The following is a 20,528-nucleotide window of genomic DNA, read 5'->3' as shown; positions in this document are numbered from 1 at the left end:
ATATTTTTTATGCTGTACGAATGTTAATCTCATGAATAATTCAGATAGTAGTGATGACATTCTTTTTCTACGTTTCACGCATAGTTTTAATGATTTTCATTTCACTAAATGTCAATTCGGTGTCACGGAGAACGCACAGCTAGCCCATTGTTGCCAAAGCGAAGATGAAACATCGAAACTGAAAACCCGCCGAACTCGGTGCTTCTGGCATCGTTGTGCGGACATTTTTGCATAAGGAGGTGGTTTTTTGTGAAGTTCTGGGGAATCGCATGTTTTACGAATCATATCGCAAATTGAATCAAACGATTGCTGAAAGCGTCTTCTTTCTACTAGTGCTAAAATTACAATAATCGTGTGCGAACCAGATTGTCCACGCAGCTACGAAAACTGACCCGCTTAGCTTGCAGTGAGACTGTCGCGAATCGCCATTTTGAAGTGAGGTATTCGTCGTTGTTGAGGCGCATATTTTAACGAGAAAAATTTTCCAAAACTCAACGTTTATCAGTGAGCGCTGAGTTACTAGTTACGATACCTATAATTTGAAGCTAATATACCAACCTACAGTGCTTCGTCTGGACTGTAGGAATTGGGTCGTAGTGCATGATGGCTCAGCAGACCAAACCGGTTAATTTTTTGTTACAGGATCCAAAGCAAGGTATGTTTTACAAATGTTATCCGTATCAGTGTCTTCACCCCACTCAGAGCAGCAATATTTTCAACGATTTTTAATTTACCTGTTAAATGTCGTCAATGTAATCCATCGTTAAACAAAGGTTTCATATCCTGTAATATTCCACTATACACGCCCGAGAAGCGGCGAAGTGTATGCAAAGAAAACCTACGAAAACTTTTTTCAATTTTGAGCACAATGTCCTTGAACTTCTGCCGCTTTAATCGAGAGTCTATAACAATTAAGAAAGAATTGCGAGAGAAAACAATTGTCTTCATCATAATCAAAGCTGCGAGAAATTTTTTATCGATTTATCATCATTCAGCGAAAAGTTCATAGCAAAAGTAGAAAACAAATAACATTATGCTAGTTCATGCAGAATACTGTATTTTAAACTTAATGTTTAATTATCGAACGATAAGGAGAGCACATGCATTGCAATTGATCATAAATTTGATATAATTATCATTTTCAATGTTCCTTGCCCGAGAGCAGCCGCTGGGGCACATAAAAGTTAAATAAACAATAGTGTTAAAATTACTTATCCATAATGTTTTTTTGTCCATTGGTTCATTAATGTGAAATTTATGCTTTCTATTACAGTATAATGAAATAATAGACAGTATCATACGTATGCGTAAAACTTGATCATTATTCTTATGACAGTTTTATCTACAGCTTTATTCAAAAAATGCAGAAAAAATAAAAAAAAATCAACAACAAATGAAGTAGATTGAAAATACGGCATTGCCGTCATAATAGAAATTAAATTAATGAAGTAGATTCACAATAATAATGCAATGTCAAGATTCTGTTGATTGATTTTTTTTCTGATCATTTTTTTCGAGATAACCTTCGAAGATTGAAAAATGTGTACAATGAGTGTACATTGTTTGCTTATTGGGGTTAAATAAGCAAAAAAAAAAACGAGTTGACTACATGTTCGTGGTCATTTATTATATTTGTACACTTTTGATTTTTGAATACACTCTATTATTTCTGAACTGCTGCCTGCAGCCATAGTTGTTACTACTATGATCAACATTCTTGAAAATACGAGTATTTACGTGTAACTGATATACAATTACTGATTTTCTTGTCATAGGTCAAACGCAAATTTTTCATGTATTAAACACAACAACAGGTGCGCGTACACCATTACCCGCCGGAATGACCACTATGAAAACCATCGTTACAAAGGATATAAACATCACCGGTATGGCAAACAATGGGCAGGATGTAGTGGGCATCACTTCGGAAAATGTCGGAATTGTAGGAACAGTCAGCACTGCCAATACCCCGACAGTTGTTGGTGCCCAGGTATGAGATAAAAGTTTATATAATAGCTGGTATATATTCTAACAAAAAGGATAATTTGCCACGAGTATGGTTATGTTCTGAGTATTGTTTAAAATCGGCTTATCATTCAATTGACATAGACAATTTCGCAACAAGTACTATCGTTTTTAGATAATCTTATGAATGTTAAAAGACTAGAGCAATTGATTTCTTAATGATTTACTATCAAAATACCTTATTATATCCAATAGTCAAGGAACAAGGACAAGGAATGTTTTCGATCTGTATGTAATATTAGAATTAATTAAAAAAAGTCATATTTGACTAATTGAAATTTAGAAAATTTTATACGCTTTGGTGGACTGTCTTGTCGACTGTCGAATCCAATGCACGTAACAGACGGTTATATTATATTATATGGAAAAATTATATGTTTATACCTTCCCAAGTAAATGCAATAGAATAGATCGCAATACATTATCATAAAAAAACAAGAAAAAACAGTGTAACATTGAAAACGATCGTTTTTCCTATGTGGTTCATTAAATTTATCACAAAAAAAATAACAATAAGGCCTGCTCGTGTTTTTTTACGCATACAAAATAAGTAGACATGAGCAAATGGTGTGTAATCGCTATTTTTAGTCTCGTCTGCAACTAATTGTTGTAACTTATTTGTTTTTGCTTTATTTCTGTTATAATATAAAAAAATAAAAATAATAAAATATTAAGTAAATCTTTGCAGTTAATATTCGGGGTTTCCTTAAACTTTTGTAAAACGTATTGCAGCCTTGAAAATTCGAAGAATCTACTAATAATTATCAATTAAACTAGCAAACACAACATCAATACAAATTTTGATTTACCTCGATTATTTACAGAGTTTTACAATGCCTGTGGTGCGTAAACTTTCTCCCGGACAAAAAATAATTCCGATTGCCAAGCACAGTAAGATATTTTTCTTTGTTACACATACACATACACATTGTTACAAAATACTGATTATCGTTTTTCTATTAATTAACAGAACTGTTTCTTCCCACTTCGGCATCTAACAAGAACGTGAATGGAAAAGTTGTTATTTCACCAAAATTGGTAAGCATTCTATTTGTCGTATTTTTTTTTATGCAAAATATAAAAACGGGTTGTGAGCTACTAATAATGCTTCCATGTTTTATCTTTTTAGTATAAGGTTATCTCGACGACTTCACCGCATTCCGTCAGTAGAAATTTAACATTTTCTTCTCCAGCTAGCAATTCTGGTGTAACGGCAGTTTCAGCGAATAATGTAACTTTTGCTAAAACGTTAGGTGTTGCCACCACTAATGCAATTCCATCTACTTCGGTAATGACAAAACCATCACTTAACAATGGTCGGTATAACAGCAAAACTCCATCAGTTATGAACAATTCGTCAAATACAATCAGTGAAATAGTTTCGGTTGAGAATAAAGGCATCAGCAACGGAACTGTTACCAAAAGTTACAATGCAAGCGGCAGTGATGGCACATCCTTTCCCCAGCAAGTTTCTTGTACGTCTGCTGTGCCTGTGGTGGTAAAAACGTTACAATCGAATCATAACAATAAAGAGCATTCACAGCAGCAATTGCATTCATACAGCAAAAAAACTTCCTCGACCCAGATACATACGCCTGCGTCTCGTCGTCAGAAAACAGACAAAGCAGGCCGTGGTCTACGACATTTTTCAATGAAGGTATGTGAGAAGGTGAAAGCCAAAGGCACTACGACTTACAATGAGGTAGCCAATGAATTAGTCGCAGAGGAAACCCAGAACCATCACCCAGGTGTGGATCCAGCAACATATGATCAGAAAAATATTAGACGGCGCGTATACGATGCTCTGAATGTATTAATGGCGATGAAAATCATATCTAAGGAAAAGAAGGAAATCCGTTGGCATGGTTTACCAACGAGCAACACACTGCATGAATGTGAAGAGTTAGAAAAGGAAAATGAAAAAGCCCGTCGCAGGATTGAACTAAAACAGCAACAACTTCTTGATCTGGTGCAGCAACATGTTGCGCTGAAGTCATTAATCGCACGGAATAAATCAAACGAGGAACGTGGTTTGGTGCCCAATCCCAGTTCTGCAGTGCAGTTGCCATTTATTATTGTAAATACCGACCGAAAAAACAATATTAATTGCAACATTTCGAATGACAAGTAAGTTGCAATCAATCGGGGTTGATGGTGGAATGGTGATATATAAAATAATTTATAATAATGATGTAATTGTTATTTTTTTCTCATAGATCGGAATATTCTTTCAAATTCGAAGACTCCTTCGAGATTCACGATGATGTGCAAATATTAAAACGTATTGGATTATCATTAGGTATACATATTATCAACTCATGCGTGTGTAAATTATCAATATTGGAAACTTACGATCGTTTAACGATTTTTAGGTTTGGAAAAGGGACAGTACTCAGAAGCAGATCTCAAAAAGATAAAATCGATGGTTCCAAAATCGGTAGAGAAATATATAGACGGTATGTTGCAGTGAAGTATATTGAAATTGAAAACAATTTATCTCATGGTTACTTACTTCAATTTGTTTTTTTTTATTGCAGCGTATGGTCTCGGGTTCGAGCACGACGAAATGGATGACTGGGAAATGAGCTCATTATACAACGGTCCAGACAATGACGACAGTTTATCTACTCAGGACATGCTCGGCTTCAATGATACAACGAACGACATGCTCGATGATGATATGAAATTCGAAGATGACGAGGATGACTAACTTGGTTCTTCGAAAAAATGATAACAATTTTCAATTTTTCATTAATGTTAAAACACGAAAATGTGACATGAATAAGCTAGAAATTGGCCATCTTGGCTATTTTTATTTGTAAGTATCGTTTGGTTTCTCCAAAACCGGTTAAATTCAAATTTGTATTTTCTATTGTTAGAGAAAGTATAGAGTTAAGACATGATTATACGATATCTCGATCAGGATCGCATGGTATCATAAACCTAAATTTACTTATTTTATTTTTTTCAAAATGTATACAAATCTGCATTGTTGTATACAAAAAAGTAAGAACACATACAACGCTGTATTGATAGTAATATCGTCAGTTGATACACAAAAACGGTTTTTTTACAACTGTTTGTTTTTGATTTTAAAAGATAAGGTCTAAAACTTGATGATTGAGAACATATAGATGGAAATGAATTGATCGCAGGGTATTGGTTGGGGTTTGTATTCTTTTCTGTGCCTCTATTACGCCATTTGTGAAAGCACTGGAAATTATTAACAACTTGTGGATAGTATATTGCTGCATGGGTGGCAAGTGCGCATGATTTAGATAGCCATTTTATGAATGCACCAAAAAGTACATGAAACAAATGAAAACCGTTTGTCACAACAAACTACCCAACGATGATTCTACGGCAGAGGAAAACAACTTTTTACTTTATCTGCAACAATTCATCTATTAGCATCCTTTTATTTTTCCAAATGATAGTATAATAGTTCTGTCTCGTAACAATGACTAGATGATTCTTGTATTACTTATTTCAATTTTGTATTTTCCATGTTTCTATTTCGATTAACTTGAAATATTCTATATTTATGTTGTATCTTATCAAGGGAGGATTACCATTTCTTATGTAGGACATAACGTTATCCTTTATGTGAATTAATATACGATATTGATTTTATCTGTTTAATGCATATTTGTTATTATTTTACGTTAACAGAGGTTTTATAATATAAATGGTAATAGACATGATGAATTTAAGAAATGTTGATGTACTCTCGAAGTGCAACGTTCAATGTCAATACAGTCTATGGCCATCTTCAAAATACAATTATTCTGAGCACAGCATTGTGGTATGCAAAATTCATACATATTCATTCTAAATTGCAAAACGAATCGTACAGCATCATCCCACAGCATTTCAATTACCAGTACATAGTAGTTTATTGTAGAGTCGTAATAGTATTTCTTTTTATTTTGGGTGATTATGACTAGAGTATAAAAATTACCACCTTCCATCAGGCAAAACAATTACACTTCCTTTTGTTTTATGCCAAGCCCTTCAGTTAGCAGTGCTTCGTTTCGCATGCTAGTGAAAGTTTTGTCACTGACTGGATGATAGACTAATACACATGCATTTTGAACAAGGGAAACGACTTAACAAAATCATTAAAATATATAAGTTTTGTATTACATTAAAAAACCGACTAGCATATTGCGTTATGCAAAGGCGGAAGTATCACATATGAAACCGATAAACGAAACATTGAAAAATTGTATAAGACGAAGCGGCAAAGAATATGTACAAGTACATAAAATAAGAGTAGTAATTATTAGAATTTAATTGTTCACTTATGCTAACTGTTGTAAAATATATGATTTCATAAGCTGTACAAAATGACTATGTGCGATAAAAAATGATTCATTGATTTTGTATTTCAATGTTGCTAAAATTATCAGGCATTGATATATAACATGATATACACATGCATAGAATAATTCGTTTAAGAACGTCGTAACATAAGATAAGTCAAGGAATAAATAAATCATGTCTAACACATTCTAAACCAGTTTGAAGTCCGCTTTTGATTGTCCTATGATCTAAAAGGAACTGATACATATAATGAAGAGGAAAGCTTTGCCAAACAATGTTTGGAAACCTGTTGCGATATAAAAAAAGACCGGTCAACTCGTAATAGCGTATCAGTTTCTGGTTTTCTATATTGTAAAAAATAAAGTGATCAAAATAATAACGAAAGCTGACTTAACACATACCGCTATTTATCACGAATGCTTAGAAATTGCTAAGCTACTTCATATTAAATTTCCCGCAAATTTCAACACGGTTCAGTATTGCTCATAAACTTCAAGGAATTTAAGGTAGATTGAAACTCACCGAAAATGCGAGATTCTGAATCCTAATTCTTTCTTTATAATCAAAGTATTAATTAATTAGCACACATCTCAGGATACTTTTTTAGGTTAATACTTTCATAAATTAACGTAGTTGTCTTTCTCCACTGCAGGCCACGTTAGTAAGTACGGAGGGCTGCGGGGTACAAAAAACAATGTACTTTACAGACGAATCATGACATAGGAACTTTATTTCTCTCCTTAACACCCACGCAAATCCTCTTAAGATCCCAACAAATGCAGAACCGCTTCTGAATGCCTCTGCGATCACATGAAACTGTCAGACAAATGACGTCGGCAGACCAAAGATTCTATAATTGAAAACAGCAGCACCATGAAACTGTTGAGCTGGTGAGCGAGCAAATGATTTACTATCATTAGCATAAAGATTGACTATTCATGCACCCCTAGAATGATGGCAACATGAATACTTTTTATCACCTTAACATTAATTTAATGCTGTCATCATTTTTAAACAGTTGATTGTTCCATTTTTAAGCACAATTCGTCTTTTTATAAGAAGCAATTATGCCTTTAATGTAAGCGTAAGAACATTATTTACATTTGTCCCTCTTCATCTTCATCGAACAAATCTTCAAATTCTGTAATATAATGAAAAGAATGTTTGAAAAACAAAATACCTAGCATAGAGTGTTTAGCAATAAGCGTACCATTAAAAAAATCAGCATGCACGTCTTTCTCGTTCGCCGCTAAATCCATTAACAAGCCCGACGATCCCCCTGCCTATAGAATAGAGCACGGCCGATTACCAAAGCGCAATTATTCAACAAATTGAAATATACATTTTACCTCTTCCAGATCCATAAATGGCCCTGGTCCTTCTGGAAACATTTCGTCTGCAACTACAATCGGCTTCATATTAATATTACTGCAAACAAATACACTAGATCCTTTTGATGACCAGCACTGCGTTCGAAATGTGTTTACCTATAACCGCATGCCCAAAAAGCATTTCGATGACGCTTTCCAATAAGCATTTTCAACTCCGCCATGAGCGAAACTGACACTTCCCTTCACGTTCAACGCCTTGTCAAAAATCGCACTAATTACCGTAGGGCCGTGATTCAAAATTATATGAAGTATGGAGGCCATGAAATAATGACCTACAGCAACCGCAGGAAATATGTTAAGAAAATGCTGTAATTATTAATAAAATTTTTGAATTTTGCTCACTTAGCTTGCCACAAATATCAATACTTATGGCATATTCTCATTATGATCATTAAACCTAATGGAAATTCCGAAATGTATGTACAGGCAATCCGAGATACGCGGATTCGGAGACACGCGGTTTTTGGAAATTTGATAGCTAAGTTTGTTTATAGCACAAAATCTAAGCAAAAAGGTGAAAAATTGGTTGAAAATACTTTCCTTTGTCATAAAAAACATATGTTTTTATTTTAATGTGATCTTTCTAAAAATCTCTAGATTCGTTAAATAAATTGAGTGCGCGGAAAGAAGTTGACTCTGTGACTGTGAGGTATAAACGAAATTGCACCCGGATACGACTCACGTGGAAATTCGAATTACGCGGATTTTTCCTGAGTTATAAGCTCCGCTTTAATAACGTATCTCGGGGGCTGCCGGAATACTAGAAAATACTCGACTAATGAGAAGAAGATAGCTGAGAGAAGCGATCGCTCGGTTCCTCTGGTTAAATTTTTTGCTCTCGCTTCAGGTCACCTTCATTTTAGCGCCCGAAAATGTCTGAGTCTCGGACATGTTTTCGTACAACATTTCGTACACGAAAAGACGCTCGAAACAGAGACGGAAAGCTGCATGTTTAATCGCTAGGGAACCGTCTAGTCTCGATAAGCACGGATAATCGGTGCTGCACTGTGTAAATGGAAATTTGTTGCCTGGGGAATTTCTGTGTGTGGCAAATTATTGTTTCATTTTCTAAACGTCATTTTTAATGCAATGATGCGGTCTTTCCTGTTTGTGCTTGGATGAAAAAGCTCATCTTCAGTTTACCATCGATTTTCCTTCAAAAAGTGTTGTTTTGTCGTGCTCTTTGTGGTATCTTGTGAACCATTACAAACGAAACGAAGTAAAACCTTGCGATAAGAATGAACCGAAATCGAGGAAATTTTAGTTTTCAGATGCGTCGTAATAAAACAATACAGCCGCAGCATAATGCAAAGGACCAAAGCCGTAGCTACTCTCTCAATGCGGTTCCCCCACCTAGTTCATTATGCGGCAGATCATCGGGAGTACCTCCGCCTAAATCTTTCAATCAGGGTCCGGGTATTTCAAAGCACGGTTATCATACAATAGAATCTATGCATCAGTTTTCGAACCCCTCTCAATATTCAGTAGGAAAACGCCGAGGCAGAACGGAAGACGAGTAGGTAGTTTCATTATGAAACCATAGATGCCTATTTAATTAAACAATGTTCGCAATGATTAGGTATTTCGATGAGGAAGATGAACCTGTGGGACAGCATTTAGAATATATACCCGCGCCTGGTTCTCCGTCAGCTGCCGATTCAAGTGTAAGTATCTTAATTACAGAGAATTTTAATGCTACAAATAATTTTCATTTCTTATTATTTATACTTAGGCAAAGGCCAATAATTCGTCCGATGAAGAGGAAGATCCGCTGGACGCGTTTATGGCTGGTATCGAAGAACAAGTGAAAATAGAGAACAAGAAAATTCCACAACCGCACGTAGACCCTAAGAAAGGTACTCGCGGAGACATTGACGATGAAGATGACGAGGAAAGCTATTACCGGTACGTTCACTGGATGAATGATAGAACCATGCTAAAAATTATGCTACGAAATTGAATACAATATTTCTTTATAGATATATGCAAGAAAATCCCCATGCCGGATTATTGGATGAAGGATCGGATGTGGAACTGGAGTATGACGAAGATGGCAATCCAATGCCACCACCGAGACGAAGAGATATTGATCCTCTGCCTGCAATTGACCACTCGGATATCGAGTACGCGAAATTTGAAAAAAATTTCTATATTCCTCACGAAGATATCGTCAATCTTTCGTTCGCCAAGGTACAGGAGCTTCGCCAAACGCTCGGTGTTAAAGTAAGCGGCCCAATGCCACCACATCCTGTTACGAGTTTTGCCCATTTCGGGTTTGATGAATCGCTGATGAAAGCGATTCGTAAATCGGAGTACAGCACACCGACACCAATACAGGCCCAAGCGATACCTGCTGCATTAAGTGGAAGAGACATCATTGGTATAGCAAAAACTGGCAGCGGTAAAACTGCCGCTTTTCTGTGGCCGATGCTCGTACATATTATGGATCAACGAGAATTAGGTCCGGGTGATGGTCCTATAGGGTTGGTTTTGGCACCGACACGAGAACTGTCACTGCAAATATACAGTGAGGCGAAGCGGTTTGGAAAGGTGTACAACATCAGTATTTGTTGCTGCTACGGCGGAGGATCCAAATGGGAACAGAGTAAGGCACTTGAACAAGGAGCGGAGATAGTAGTTGCTACGCCAGGCCGTATGATAGATATGGTAAAAATAAAAGCTACCAATCTGCAAAGAGTAACGTATCTGGTGTTGGACGAAGCAGACAAAATGTTCAACATGGGGTTCGAACCGCAGGTTCGTTCAATATGCAACCATATTCGTCCAGATCGACAGACACTGTTGTTCAGCGCTACCTTTAAGAAGCGAGTGGAGAAACTTGCACGCGACGTTTTAACGGATCCGGTGCGTATTATTCATGGCGACCTAGGAGAGGCCAACTCTGACGTTACGCAACACATCATTATATTATCCAATGTACCAAGCAAGTGGAGCTGGTTATTAACCAATCTGGTGCAGATGCTTTCTGAGGGTAGTGTATTGATATTCGTTACGAAAAAAGTCGATGCCGAGCAAGTTGCAAACAATTTACGACTTAAGGAGAACGATGTCGTCTTACTACACGGGGATATGGATCAGTCGGAACGGAACTCTGTTATCACTCGGTTTAAGCGGAGAGATGTGGATATAATGGTTGCTACGGACGTTGCAGCTCGCGGTCTTGATATTCCACACATTCGTACCGTAATCAATTACGACATTGCGCGCGATATCGATACTCATACGCATCGTGTTGGCCGTACGGGACGTGCCGGGGAAAAGGGTACGGCCTATACTTTGATTACTGACAAAGATAAAGAATTTTCTGGCCATCTAGTACGCAATCTTGAAGGTGCCAATCAGGAAGTGCCGGACGATTTGATGAAGCTGGCTATGCAAAGTTCCTGGTTCCGGAATAGCCGGTTTAAACAAGCGAACAAAGGTAAGAATTTAAATGTGGGTGGAGCAGGATTAGGATTCCGTCAACGAGCAGTTCATCGAGGTCCGATGGGTCGTTCTTTGAATACTGCCCAAATACCGGAAGATGTCGAATCTTCTGAACCAACGCCGGGATCTTCGAAGGGTCCGGTAACCGATCGTTTATCTGCCATGCGGGAAACTTTTCGCGCACATTACAATGCACAGTTCAAAGCATCGAGCGATCGAACCTGGGAGAAAACAGTACCGGAAGGTGGGGTATTTGTTAAACCAACGCTATCACGATCTGAACCGATAAGTGAAGTTGAATCATACGACCAAACAGAAAACGATTCAACTCAAAACGATATGGTTCCACGAAAAAAAAAGAGCAGGTGGAATTAAACCACAGCAAGAAGTTTTAAATTATAATTGAAGAATCCTTTGCAATTATTTTACGATTCGAAATAAATTGTATTTTATTTTCAGTGTGTTGTTTTTCTCCACTTAAACGCTTTGGGGTGTTGATAAATTAGAGCGAATAAATTTGACATCACGAAATCAACGACAGCTAAAACTTATCGTGAAACCTAAATTATTGGCGATCACTAGTTGATCGATCTACTTATCTTAGTGCCAAAAAAATTCCTGGGCTAATGGGAACAAAATAATGACTTTTGTTGCAATACGACATTGATAAATTGAGCCATGCTACAAGAAAAGCTAAAGAGGAAATTAAAAAAATAGAGTTTGTTACATGTCTAGACAAAATATTTCTCCAATAGATTCGCCAAATTGTATTACGATTTAGCCGGACCGATATTAACTAAAGGAACCCAAAATCAAGAAGTTGCCATTGATCCCTTATCAACGAAAATCTCAAAAATTTCTTGGAGCGAAAAGAGCAATTGGAAGAGCACCAATTTAAAAAATGTGACCATGTGTCAAGAGCGTTTTCTAAATGTTGACATTGAAGTTGTGTGTTCACGATCTTACCTTGGTTTATTGCAAATTGTGTTGTATACAATAAACGCAAAAAGCCGCATCAATTCGGTTGACAGTGGCTGCAAACAGTGTGAGTTAGGAGGTGGTGGAAATTGAGGCTTGAAACGAACTAATTTCCAGCTCTGTAAAGGATAAGCATTTATCATACCGGATATATTGTTTATCAAGTAGTGCCTATTTGTCATAAAGGTACAGTTCCAACTGCAAGGGTTGTCCATCGTACGATTATGCTAATGTATATAATATACGTACATTTCTAACCGTAGCCTATCTGAAAGTTTATCGTGCAATGGATAGACCCGAATGTAAATACGGTGCCGAATGTTATCAAACGAATCGAGTGCATAAAGAGAAATATGCGCATCCCTCGAAATCTACAAACGATGCCTCAACAATGGAAGCTTCTATCGTGCAACCGACTGACAGCTTGGTCAACAAACGGACTGCTGAAGACATCGAACGGGATTTGGAGGACATTAAACGATGTAAACGTCCTCCGACCCCAGAACCAGATATGCATAATGCTGAGGAAGAGGACGCTAGTTCCGAATACCATGGTATATCTCGACAACGCTACACTTTGCCGAAGCTTCCAATGAGCGTTGGAATGATGAGCGATTTGTACGACCCTCAAATAGAATATTCCAAGCTAGCTGAGTACAAGGAACTGTGCGAGGACCCAAGAAATTTCATCAAACACAAGTTTCTAGTTGAAATGGCACCGTGTTTCGATATCCTGTGGAAGTTTTGTACCGAGCAGTGTGTACAAGGAAATATTAAACCGGAAGATGTATTTTTGCAGTTTGGGCTTAAATTGGTCGGGCCGTACGATGTACTTGCTGGAAAGTTTAAGGATGTCAAAATCCATGAGCCTGGAGATTATTTACGTCATTGGCGTTTCTACTATGATCCTCCCGAGTTTCAAACAGTGATGGTGCAAAAAGGAACTGGCGTACATTATGGATACTGGCGAGATAGCCCCGATGATGTGAATGGCTTAGTGGCTTTTAACGATGCGAAAAAGGGGTGTGAGTTTAAAATTGTTGGTGAAAACATCTTCGATGGACTAATGTAAGAGCACGTAAGTTAAAGAAATATGTGTTTATTGACTGTAGCATATTGTACTTTTTAGGCATTATTTGGAACACTTTGCAACCGTTACTCCATTCAACAAAAATAAAATATTAGAAATGAAAAAGCATATCAATGAATGGGCATTGAAACAAGAATTATGCTTGAAAGCGGATATCAAGCAAAAAGCTCGCAGCAAGCTGATTGTGTGTAAAACATTTCACAAAGTCGGGTTAGTAGTACCTTACGATAGAAAGTCGAACGTGGGATATAGGCCACTGCTGGAAAGCGATGCCAATCTTCGCAATATCCTATCAAAGTTCGACAGGCTCAATCGATCAACGAATAACAACAAATATCAAGAGGCAATGAAAGAGTTGCAACCCGTTATTACGGCTGCAAATCTGGCGGTAGACGAATGTGATTTTGGAACAATTCTAGAGCTTGCGATCGATTTATTCTGTTCCGGTGCACAGTGTTTGTCTGAAGTAATGAAGTCCCTTTTTTTCACCGGTTACTCTATGGCTAAACGTCCGCAGTATATAGCAATAATTAAGGTATGTAAAATGATTGAATAGATGATCAATTTCAATTTTCAATTCAATTTTTAAAAATTATATTATGTCTCATTCCAGTCTCATTTGGATAAACGTAACGAAGGAATTGGTTTCGATTTGTTGGCGAACAATTAAATAATTTAATATTAAAATTTTTTTCTTACTGTAATGGCTCAAAATATATCAATGCAGGCCCAATTATTTATTCATACTAGCTAAACTCCGAGGATACAATAATTATGGAAAAAATGTAAAAAAATAAAATGTTGGGAACTTATCGCTGTCGTTTATCTGTCGTCCAACTATACCTGTTCAATAGATTCATTTTAGTCTATTTCTTCGGTTTTACGACGTAATTGTATCATAATAATAACAGTCGACTAGCATATAACATGAATTTCAGCTTCAAATTCAACACTGGAGCATGGATATTCGGCATAGCAAATAATGGAAGGTTTCGTACTACTATCAGTACTCATTTTTTGGCGATCTTCGTCTATTTGGGAATACTATGATAAAAAGATTTGGTTTTCTAAGGACATAAACGATCAACGAAACGGGCACAACTCCTCTTACTATAAACTTTTGTACGAATGAAAACTAGTTGTGATCCAAATTTGGAAATTTAATTTTCCAACCTTAATTATTAAAGTCATATATTTAAAAGTTGTATTCCCAATACAAAATGTTTCGCGGCATGCACACGATAGGGCACGCGTCGAAATGTGTGGTACGGTCAAGTAAAATTTTAAATAACAAACGTAGACAACTGGAAATTGAAGCAATGCAAAATGACAGTTTTTCGTTAATCTCAGCTGCTGAAACAGGAACCTGCTGCTGAAGAATAATCTAATAAGAAAATATTTCGTACGTAAATTATTTATCAGTATTATTCCTCTCTTATTTATCTAACCACCATTCTTTTGCGTAGTTGCCTTCTGTTAATTCTGTTTGTTCGTTCATTCTTTTGACTAACTTTTTTTTAAAACATAGATTTAAAGGATCTAAAAAATTGGCGAAAGTATAAATACATTCTGATAAAGTAGATTTATTGAATACTTTTCACTTGAACGAAGCTAGGAGTATGTTGCTGCGGGAACAAAGTTCGGACTGCTGGGTCCGCCGCCGTAGGTTGACCACGCGAAGGTTGGCCTACCCTGAGACTCTCGCGCAAGTCTCGTTCACCTTTCAGATCAGTTCGGATCAGACGTTAGGCTTTGTAGCTGGATTCCCAGGGCGAGTTTCTAACGTGGATCTTTACTTTCACTGAAAGGGCCGTAGAAGTGAAGGCGCTCGGAATTGTTCGGGTCGGACACTAGCCTGTTGTTCTGAATAATCAGAGTAAGTATCTAGTGTGGACCTCCGTTCAATTCGATTGCCAACCCAGCGACTTGAAGATACCGTGTTAGGGTTTAAAGTACAAGTGAAGTTTATTGGCAATGTCTCCTGCTTATATACTAACAATGTGTCTCGAGATTTGAAAGTGAAAACGAGATGAACGATATAATCATTCTCCTTACGTTAGCAATCTTATGTTGAAAAATCGAATCATTGTTCTTACTTTAGCATATCTTGCATTGTGAGGATCGAATTATTCTTCTTATGTTGGCAAATCTATTGGTGTCGGGTGTACACGCCCGTTGACGGTCGCATTGCGTCTGCTTATTTGCGATAATTGTCGTATAGTCGATTGTATTTGTTTACAGTATCAACGGTGAGGGCTCTTATTGTTTATGCGCTTTTCGAACGGGTCTCCGGACGTTGTTTACTTACGAGCTCGCGTTTATGTCAACTGTTATGATTTGCGCCCTCACTTTGGGTGCTAGCATGCTCATTCATGAGTTCTGTTCGCGTTCTTAACATTTCGACTGATTTCGCGGTTTTCTCAATTGTTATGATTAACCCCCTTCGGATTCTAGCATGCTCATTCATGAGTTTTGTTCGCGTTCGCAACATTCTTCCCCTGGTAAAACTAAAGGTTTTACAAATTAACGCGATAACTATTAATCCATTCAATTATTTCACTCTCTCTTCATTTGATTTCTTAAATTACTAGTTTACCACCGGCATTATTGATCTGAAGAATGGGCTGATGCTTGTAGAACCTTATGATCCGAAGTCATTACGCTGAACCTGAAGACTAACCATTTCTTCGCGTAAGTCGGGATACTGCTTGGTTTTGGTGTTTGGAAGACGATGTGAACGTACTTCGACGTCCTGATGATCAAGCTCGGGAGCTGTTGTCGGTGGAACGTGTGTATGCTGACCCCTCTTCATGTGGTTGCGATGCGACAGCAAATTTGTTAGCGAGTCCCAAAACGAAGCCAAAAGCTGCCATCCAATGCCGTAAATATCGTACAGAATTCTGCCGTGTATTATGGTGTCGACGATGAATTTAAGAGCTCGGGTTAACATGTAGATACCGATCGCTGTAGACGTTATGTTGCCCAACCAGGTTGACCATGATAGTAGTTTTGACCAATACTTATGCAAGGCGTTATGAATGATGTTTTCGGAGACGAGCGGCTCGAAAGAGAAGCCTTGTAGATTGGGATGCTGGCCGGATATCATCTTGTGTACGACTGATGAAGCGATTCGTTTGTCACTCTGTTCGTACACCATATCCTTCATTCGCTGCAGATTCTCGTAATCATACACGCCACTTTCCATTAGACTTGGCAAGGGAGTGTATGACCAGCTTGTCACGACGTCCGTCGTTAACTCTTGCGGTGGCGTTGTTTCCCGTAGTCTTTGATCCGTCGTATACCATCTACCACCGATATTGAATTTAGCAGGCAGCAGTGGAGTGCAGTCAATTTGGGTACCACGTAGTTGCAGCATTCTTGTAACCGGTGCCATGAACATCGACCGATTGTTATACTGTACCGGTACCTCTTGATAGCATTCATCTTTCCTCTCATAGGTGACGAAAACTGGCTTGCATTCAAGGATGTACAGCACTTCTGCGGCGACTACTGCTGTGTGCCCCGGTCGTCGTATCAAATTGGAGACAAATTCGGTTGGATTGATACGGGCTAACGTTAGTTTTGTTTCCATCAGTGCCTTATCGACCTTGCATATTTCTGTCATTACCGCGGTGTACACATCATTCAGTTTCTGCCCGAGGTAACTTTCAACCAACGTTATCTTGGAGTTGAAATAGGTAAAGAGATCCAGGTTTCTCCCATTTACCGCCTTGCGCTTAAACGGCGATTGATAACCGTTTGACTCAAGGATAAAGATCCTCGGGTGATCTGTATCGAAACTGTCGAAACCGCAGATCTGTTTTACATCACGCGCCCTTATTGAAAACATCTGTTCGTGTGTTATCAAGGTGTACACGGCGTTTATGCGATCGCCCTTGTTGCTGTTAAACGTTTTATTGACCGTGCCTTCGTAGATGATCTCGAAGTCGGTCCTTTCACAGAGCCTTTGGTGATCTAAATCCCAGGTGAGATAGCCGTATTCCGTGTCCAAACACCAACCAACACTGTACGGGCACACGATACCACTTCGCAGTGTCACTTGGTCTTCCTCGATGTTCGCTGTCGTCACGTAGTCGTACATGCTGATCTCGTACTCGTAGTATACCAGCGCCTTCGTCCACGTATAAGATGGTGTTGAGTAGACACCTCCCTCGCACGATGAGCCCGTGACGCTGCCGATGATCAATGCCTGCCCTCTGGTGGTGTGATTGCGACGTAATTCCCTAATCTTATAATTATCAGAGAGTGAAATTTCGCCTACCACTTGAGCGTGCCTACATTCATCCGGAGTAAATTCCTTTACTATATACGCGAAACCATGTTCATATTCAGAGGTGTGAGACCAAGCCCCGCAGTGTTTGATCGAGCGTTTAATTATTACCTTACATTGGCGAACGTGGGTTAATGTTTTCGGACTACGTTGCAATACCTGAATCTTGGTTTCGACTGTAGTTATGTTTTCTGTTTGAGGTATGCAAGATGCTACTTTCATCAATGAGTAACTCGTTATGTTGATGTTATCATTCGCACAATCGTATGCGATTAACCCATTAATCGTTTTTCCAAAGGCTTGAGCTGCAAATAGAAGAAGTATGATTAATAGCGCATTCCATATATTTGGTTTGAACCTTGCTTTGTTCGTACGCTTCCCTGATACGTATTCATCTTTGTGTATTGTTGCATCAACATTTGTCGTGCTTGTCTGAAGCTGTTTCGAATACCGCGTGCAAGGTATTGTCTTCTTCCGTTTTGCCCTTTTCTTGGACGGTGCATCAACGTTTTCCCTTATGCAGCATTTATTAATCTTTCCTTTGATAGCATTCTTCCGTGTTTTCGGGAAGTTTTCAACTGATTCATCATTGTTTCGTGCCTTGTCCTTTAATTCGGGAAGCTGAGTGACTGGTTTTGCACCAGAATTCTCTCTTGATAAATAATTTGGCCTTATTTGACGGAGACTTCCTTCGTCTTCTTTTATTATCATGGAATGATTAATTCCTTGATCATGGGCTGCCTTGCCATAAATCAACCACCCCAATCTTGTTTTCATTGCGATCGGATCACCTAATTTTCCATATCTATGGGATATTCCCATTAAAAGGTGATTGTGTTTAATGCCAATTATGATTGTTGGTTGAACGTTATTATAGGCATTTATGGGTAAGTCCTTCAGGTAAGGATATTCATCGCACAATTCGTCGTAATTCAAAGATTGAATTGGCAACTTAAGATTGTTAATTGTCCTTACGTCTTTTAGTACAAATCCCTTTTTTGTGGCACCCTTGATTCTTACTTCCACGCTTTGACTTTTAACGTGGTCGGCCATTTTACCTTGTGTCCAAAGTAATTGAAGAGGTATTTCTTTCCCTGTAAGCTCAAGTTTCTTTGCGACTTTGGCTTCCAAAAGTGTTAAGGACGATCCGGGATCTAGGAAAGCATATGTATCTATCTTTTTATCTTCGTTTATTAATGTTACCGGTAATACCTGGTAATGTGTTGATGATGCATTTTGTTCATAATGGCTATTTACACCTTCTTTTTCAACTATGGGAGGTGTAACCTTTACATGAAGCATCTTATGGTGCTTACTTTCGCATCCATTTATTCCGCAAGTTTGTGCGGATCTGCAATCGTTTATCGAATGATTGTTTGTTTTTAGACAACCTTGACACAAACGTTTGTTTCGAGCAATTTTTACTCGCTCAGAAGGTACTTCCCTGATCAATGCATAGCATGTGATCGTAGCATGAGGTTTATTGCATATTAAGCATTTCATTACCCCATTTGACCACTTGTAGGAATTTGTTTCCTTTTTTGTAGGCTGTAGTTCAGCCTTAGCAGTTGATTTTTGATCATGGAAATGACTGTTTCCCTTCTGTGTATGAACTGCGATCGTGTTCATCATTTCCGACGTTTTGGCATAGGGTTTGAGCCATCGACATAATTCCTCTAGATTTTGAACATCTATTGATGATGATGTGGCCGCCATATGTTCCGCTCTTTTCACTTGAATGTGATGCGGTAACTTAGCCGTTAAATCCATCACTAGCCTGTGATCGTTCAAATACGTCGTTCTCCCCATAAGTTTTACGTTCGTTACGATGTTTTCGAGGGCGTTAACCATGTCCGAGATCACGTTTTTTGATTCCTTTCGTAACTTTTGGAGATCATTCAACAACTCCAAATAAACCATATCAGGTCTCCCGAAAGTTTCGTCTAAACGTTTTATTATCTCTGGGACGTTTTTCGCCTCCATCATCAATTGTTGAACAGTCTTGTAGGCTGTTCCGTGTAAAACTTGCTTTAGACGATTTAAGTTTTCTATATTAGAAAACTCCCCTTCTCGGGTAGTGTCTTCAAACGTCTTTTTAAAGTTTGTCCATTGACTCGTGTTGCCATCGAATCTGGGCAACTGCATTAGGGCTTGTCTTTTGACCAAGATCCCTATTTGGGTGGATTCACCACGGTTGTTCGTCATTAGCGTAATTAATTCTTTCATTTGCCTTTGCTGGCTCACTAACAATTGCGATACCATTTCCTGTAGAGTTTGTTCCCTAGTGGAACTTCCTTCTCCAAGGTTCATCTTGCCTTCTTTCAAGGTCTTGAGCTCTGCCCGATTTTTTGCGTCTCTTTCCGCGAGAGCCTTGAGCTCTTCCTTTTGCCGATTAAGTTCATACTTAATTCGTTGGCATTTGTAGCATAGCCAGGCTTCCTCTGGCTTTGGCTTCCGAGTTAATTTGGCACATGTCAAATGGAACCATCGATCGCATTCTGTACATGCGATCATACTCTCTTCAGCGGTATCTTCCGCTGCACAGAGTCGACAACTACCCTTATTATTCTCGGTAAATTCATAAGGCATTTTGGACGAATCAAAGATTTCCTTGCCGTGCTTAAATAGAACGTTACACTTACCCCTTTCGGATTTATGTTAACTTCCCTTGATGCACTGGCTGGATCTTTCACGATTGTGACGATTAAGGACGACTGCGGTGGAAGAGGTGCGCAACTTGAATCACTGTTGTTCGTGGTTAATATTGTTCACTTTCTCGTCCGTAGAAGTTTTAGAACATCACTTTAGTCCGTAGCCCTTTGAAAAGTTCTGCACTTGCACTTGATTCGATATTCACGACGCTTAATCACTTTTGTTATGTTTTAACCGTCTTCGCGAATCATTTAATACACAGAACTGTTTTGCTGTTCTTATGGCGACAGCACACCATGAACGTAAGTTCGTTCTAAAGAGATTACAA

At 38.3% G+C, this 20,528-nt stretch overlaps 4 protein-coding genes across 5 annotated transcripts; 3 read left to right on the top strand and 1 right to left on the bottom strand.

Annotated features, from left to right (window-relative positions):
- The first annotated feature begins 229 nt into the window (after nt 1-229).
- LOC128308308 (transcription factor Dp-1) lies at nt 230-6,654 on the top strand. The gene is made up of 8 exons (XM_053045480.1): nt 230-655; nt 1,776-1,990; nt 2,850-2,916; nt 2,996-3,063; nt 3,155-4,152; nt 4,242-4,324; nt 4,398-4,481; nt 4,563-6,654. The coding sequence occupies exons 1-8, from the start codon at nt 601-603 to the stop codon at nt 4,733-4,735; spliced, it is 1,743 nt and encodes a 580-aa protein (XP_052901440.1). The 5' UTR covers nt 230-600; the 3' UTR covers nt 4,736-6,654.
- Nucleotides 6,655-7,398: 744 nt separating this feature from the next.
- LOC128308322 (COP9 signalosome complex subunit 9) lies at nt 7,399-7,843 on the bottom strand. Its single transcript, XM_053045481.1, has 3 exons — nt 7,701-7,843; nt 7,562-7,634; nt 7,399-7,492 (listed from the first exon to the last, which is right to left on the bottom strand). The coding sequence occupies exons 1-3, from the start codon at nt 7,767-7,769 to the stop codon at nt 7,449-7,451; spliced, it is 186 nt and encodes a 61-aa protein (XP_052901441.1). The 5' UTR covers nt 7,770-7,843; the 3' UTR covers nt 7,399-7,448.
- Nucleotides 7,844-8,911: 1,068 nt separating this feature from the next.
- Nucleotides 8,912-11,638, top strand: LOC128308284 (ATP-dependent RNA helicase DDX42). 2 transcript variants are annotated; one of them, XM_053045477.1, is made up of 4 exons: nt 8,912-9,258; nt 9,322-9,406; nt 9,475-9,647; nt 9,722-11,638. In XM_053045477.1, the coding sequence occupies exons 1-4, from the start codon at nt 8,981-8,983 to the stop codon at nt 11,562-11,564; spliced, it is 2,379 nt and encodes a 792-aa protein (XP_052901437.1). In that variant the 5' UTR covers nt 8,912-8,980; the 3' UTR covers nt 11,565-11,638. The 2 variants fall into 2 exon arrangements, with proteins under 2 accessions (XP_052901437.1, XP_052901438.1); XM_053045478.1 differs by having other exon boundaries at nt 9,160-9,262.
- Nucleotides 11,639-12,232: 594 nt separating this feature from the next.
- LOC128297729 (histone PARylation factor 1-like) lies at nt 12,233-13,991 on the top strand. The gene is made up of 4 exons (XM_053033419.1): nt 12,233-12,353; nt 12,431-13,235; nt 13,297-13,792; nt 13,871-13,991. Exons 2-4 carry the CDS (start codon nt 12,454-12,456, stop codon nt 13,925-13,927), a joined length of 1,335 nt encoding a protein of 444 aa, XP_052889379.1. The 5' UTR covers nt 12,233-12,353; nt 12,431-12,453; the 3' UTR covers nt 13,928-13,991.
- Nucleotides 13,992-20,528: the final 6,537 nt, after the last annotated feature.

This window comes from Anopheles moucheti, chromosome 2, assembly GCF_943734755.1.
Source record: "Anopheles moucheti chromosome 2, idAnoMoucSN_F20_07, whole genome shotgun sequence".
Lineage (NCBI taxonomy): Eukaryota > Metazoa > Arthropoda > Insecta > Diptera > Culicidae > Anopheles > Anopheles moucheti.
Note: the sequence above shows the minus strand (reverse complement) of the source record. Positions and strands in the feature narration are given on the sequence as shown.

Coding starts and splice junctions, on each gene's coding strand:
- LOC128308308 (XM_053045480.1), top strand. CDS start 601: ATGATGGCTCAGCAGACCAAACCGGTTAATTTTTTGTTACAGGATCCA. Junction 1,991..2,849: donor CGACAGTTGTTGGTGCCCAG/GTATGAGATAAA, acceptor GATTATTTACAG/AGTTTTACAATGCCTGTGGT. Junction 4,482..4,562: donor GGTAGAGAAATATATAGACG/GTATGTTGCAGT, acceptor TTTTTATTGCAG/CGTATGGTCTCGGGTTCGAG.
- LOC128308322 (XM_053045481.1), bottom strand. CDS start 7,769: ATGAAGCCGATTGTAGTTGCAGACGAAATGTTTCCAGAAGGACCAGGG. Junction 7,635..7,700: donor CATTTATGGATCTGGAAGAG/GTAAAATGTATA, acceptor TCTATTCTATAG/GCAGGGGGATCGTCGGGCTT. Junction 7,493..7,561: donor GCATGCTGATTTTTTTAATG/GTACGCTTATTG, acceptor ATTATATTACAG/AATTTGAAGATTTGTTCGAT.
- LOC128308284 (XM_053045477.1), top strand. CDS start 8,981: ATGAACCGAAATCGAGGAAATTTTAGTTTTCAGATGCGTCGTAATAAA. Junction 9,407..9,474: donor CGTCAGCTGCCGATTCAAGT/GTAAGTATCTTA, acceptor ATTTATACTTAG/GCAAAGGCCAATAATTCGTC. Junction 9,648..9,721: donor GACGAGGAAAGCTATTACCG/GTACGTTCACTG, acceptor ATTTCTTTATAG/ATATATGCAAGAAAATCCCC.
- LOC128297729 (XM_053033419.1), top strand. CDS start 12,454: ATGGATAGACCCGAATGTAAATACGGTGCCGAATGTTATCAAACGAAT. Junction 13,236..13,296: donor AACATCTTCGATGGACTAAT/GTAAGAGCACGT, acceptor TGTACTTTTTAG/GCATTATTTGGAACACTTTG. Junction 13,793..13,870: donor AGTATATAGCAATAATTAAG/GTATGTAAAATG, acceptor GTCTCATTCCAG/TCTCATTTGGATAAACGTAA.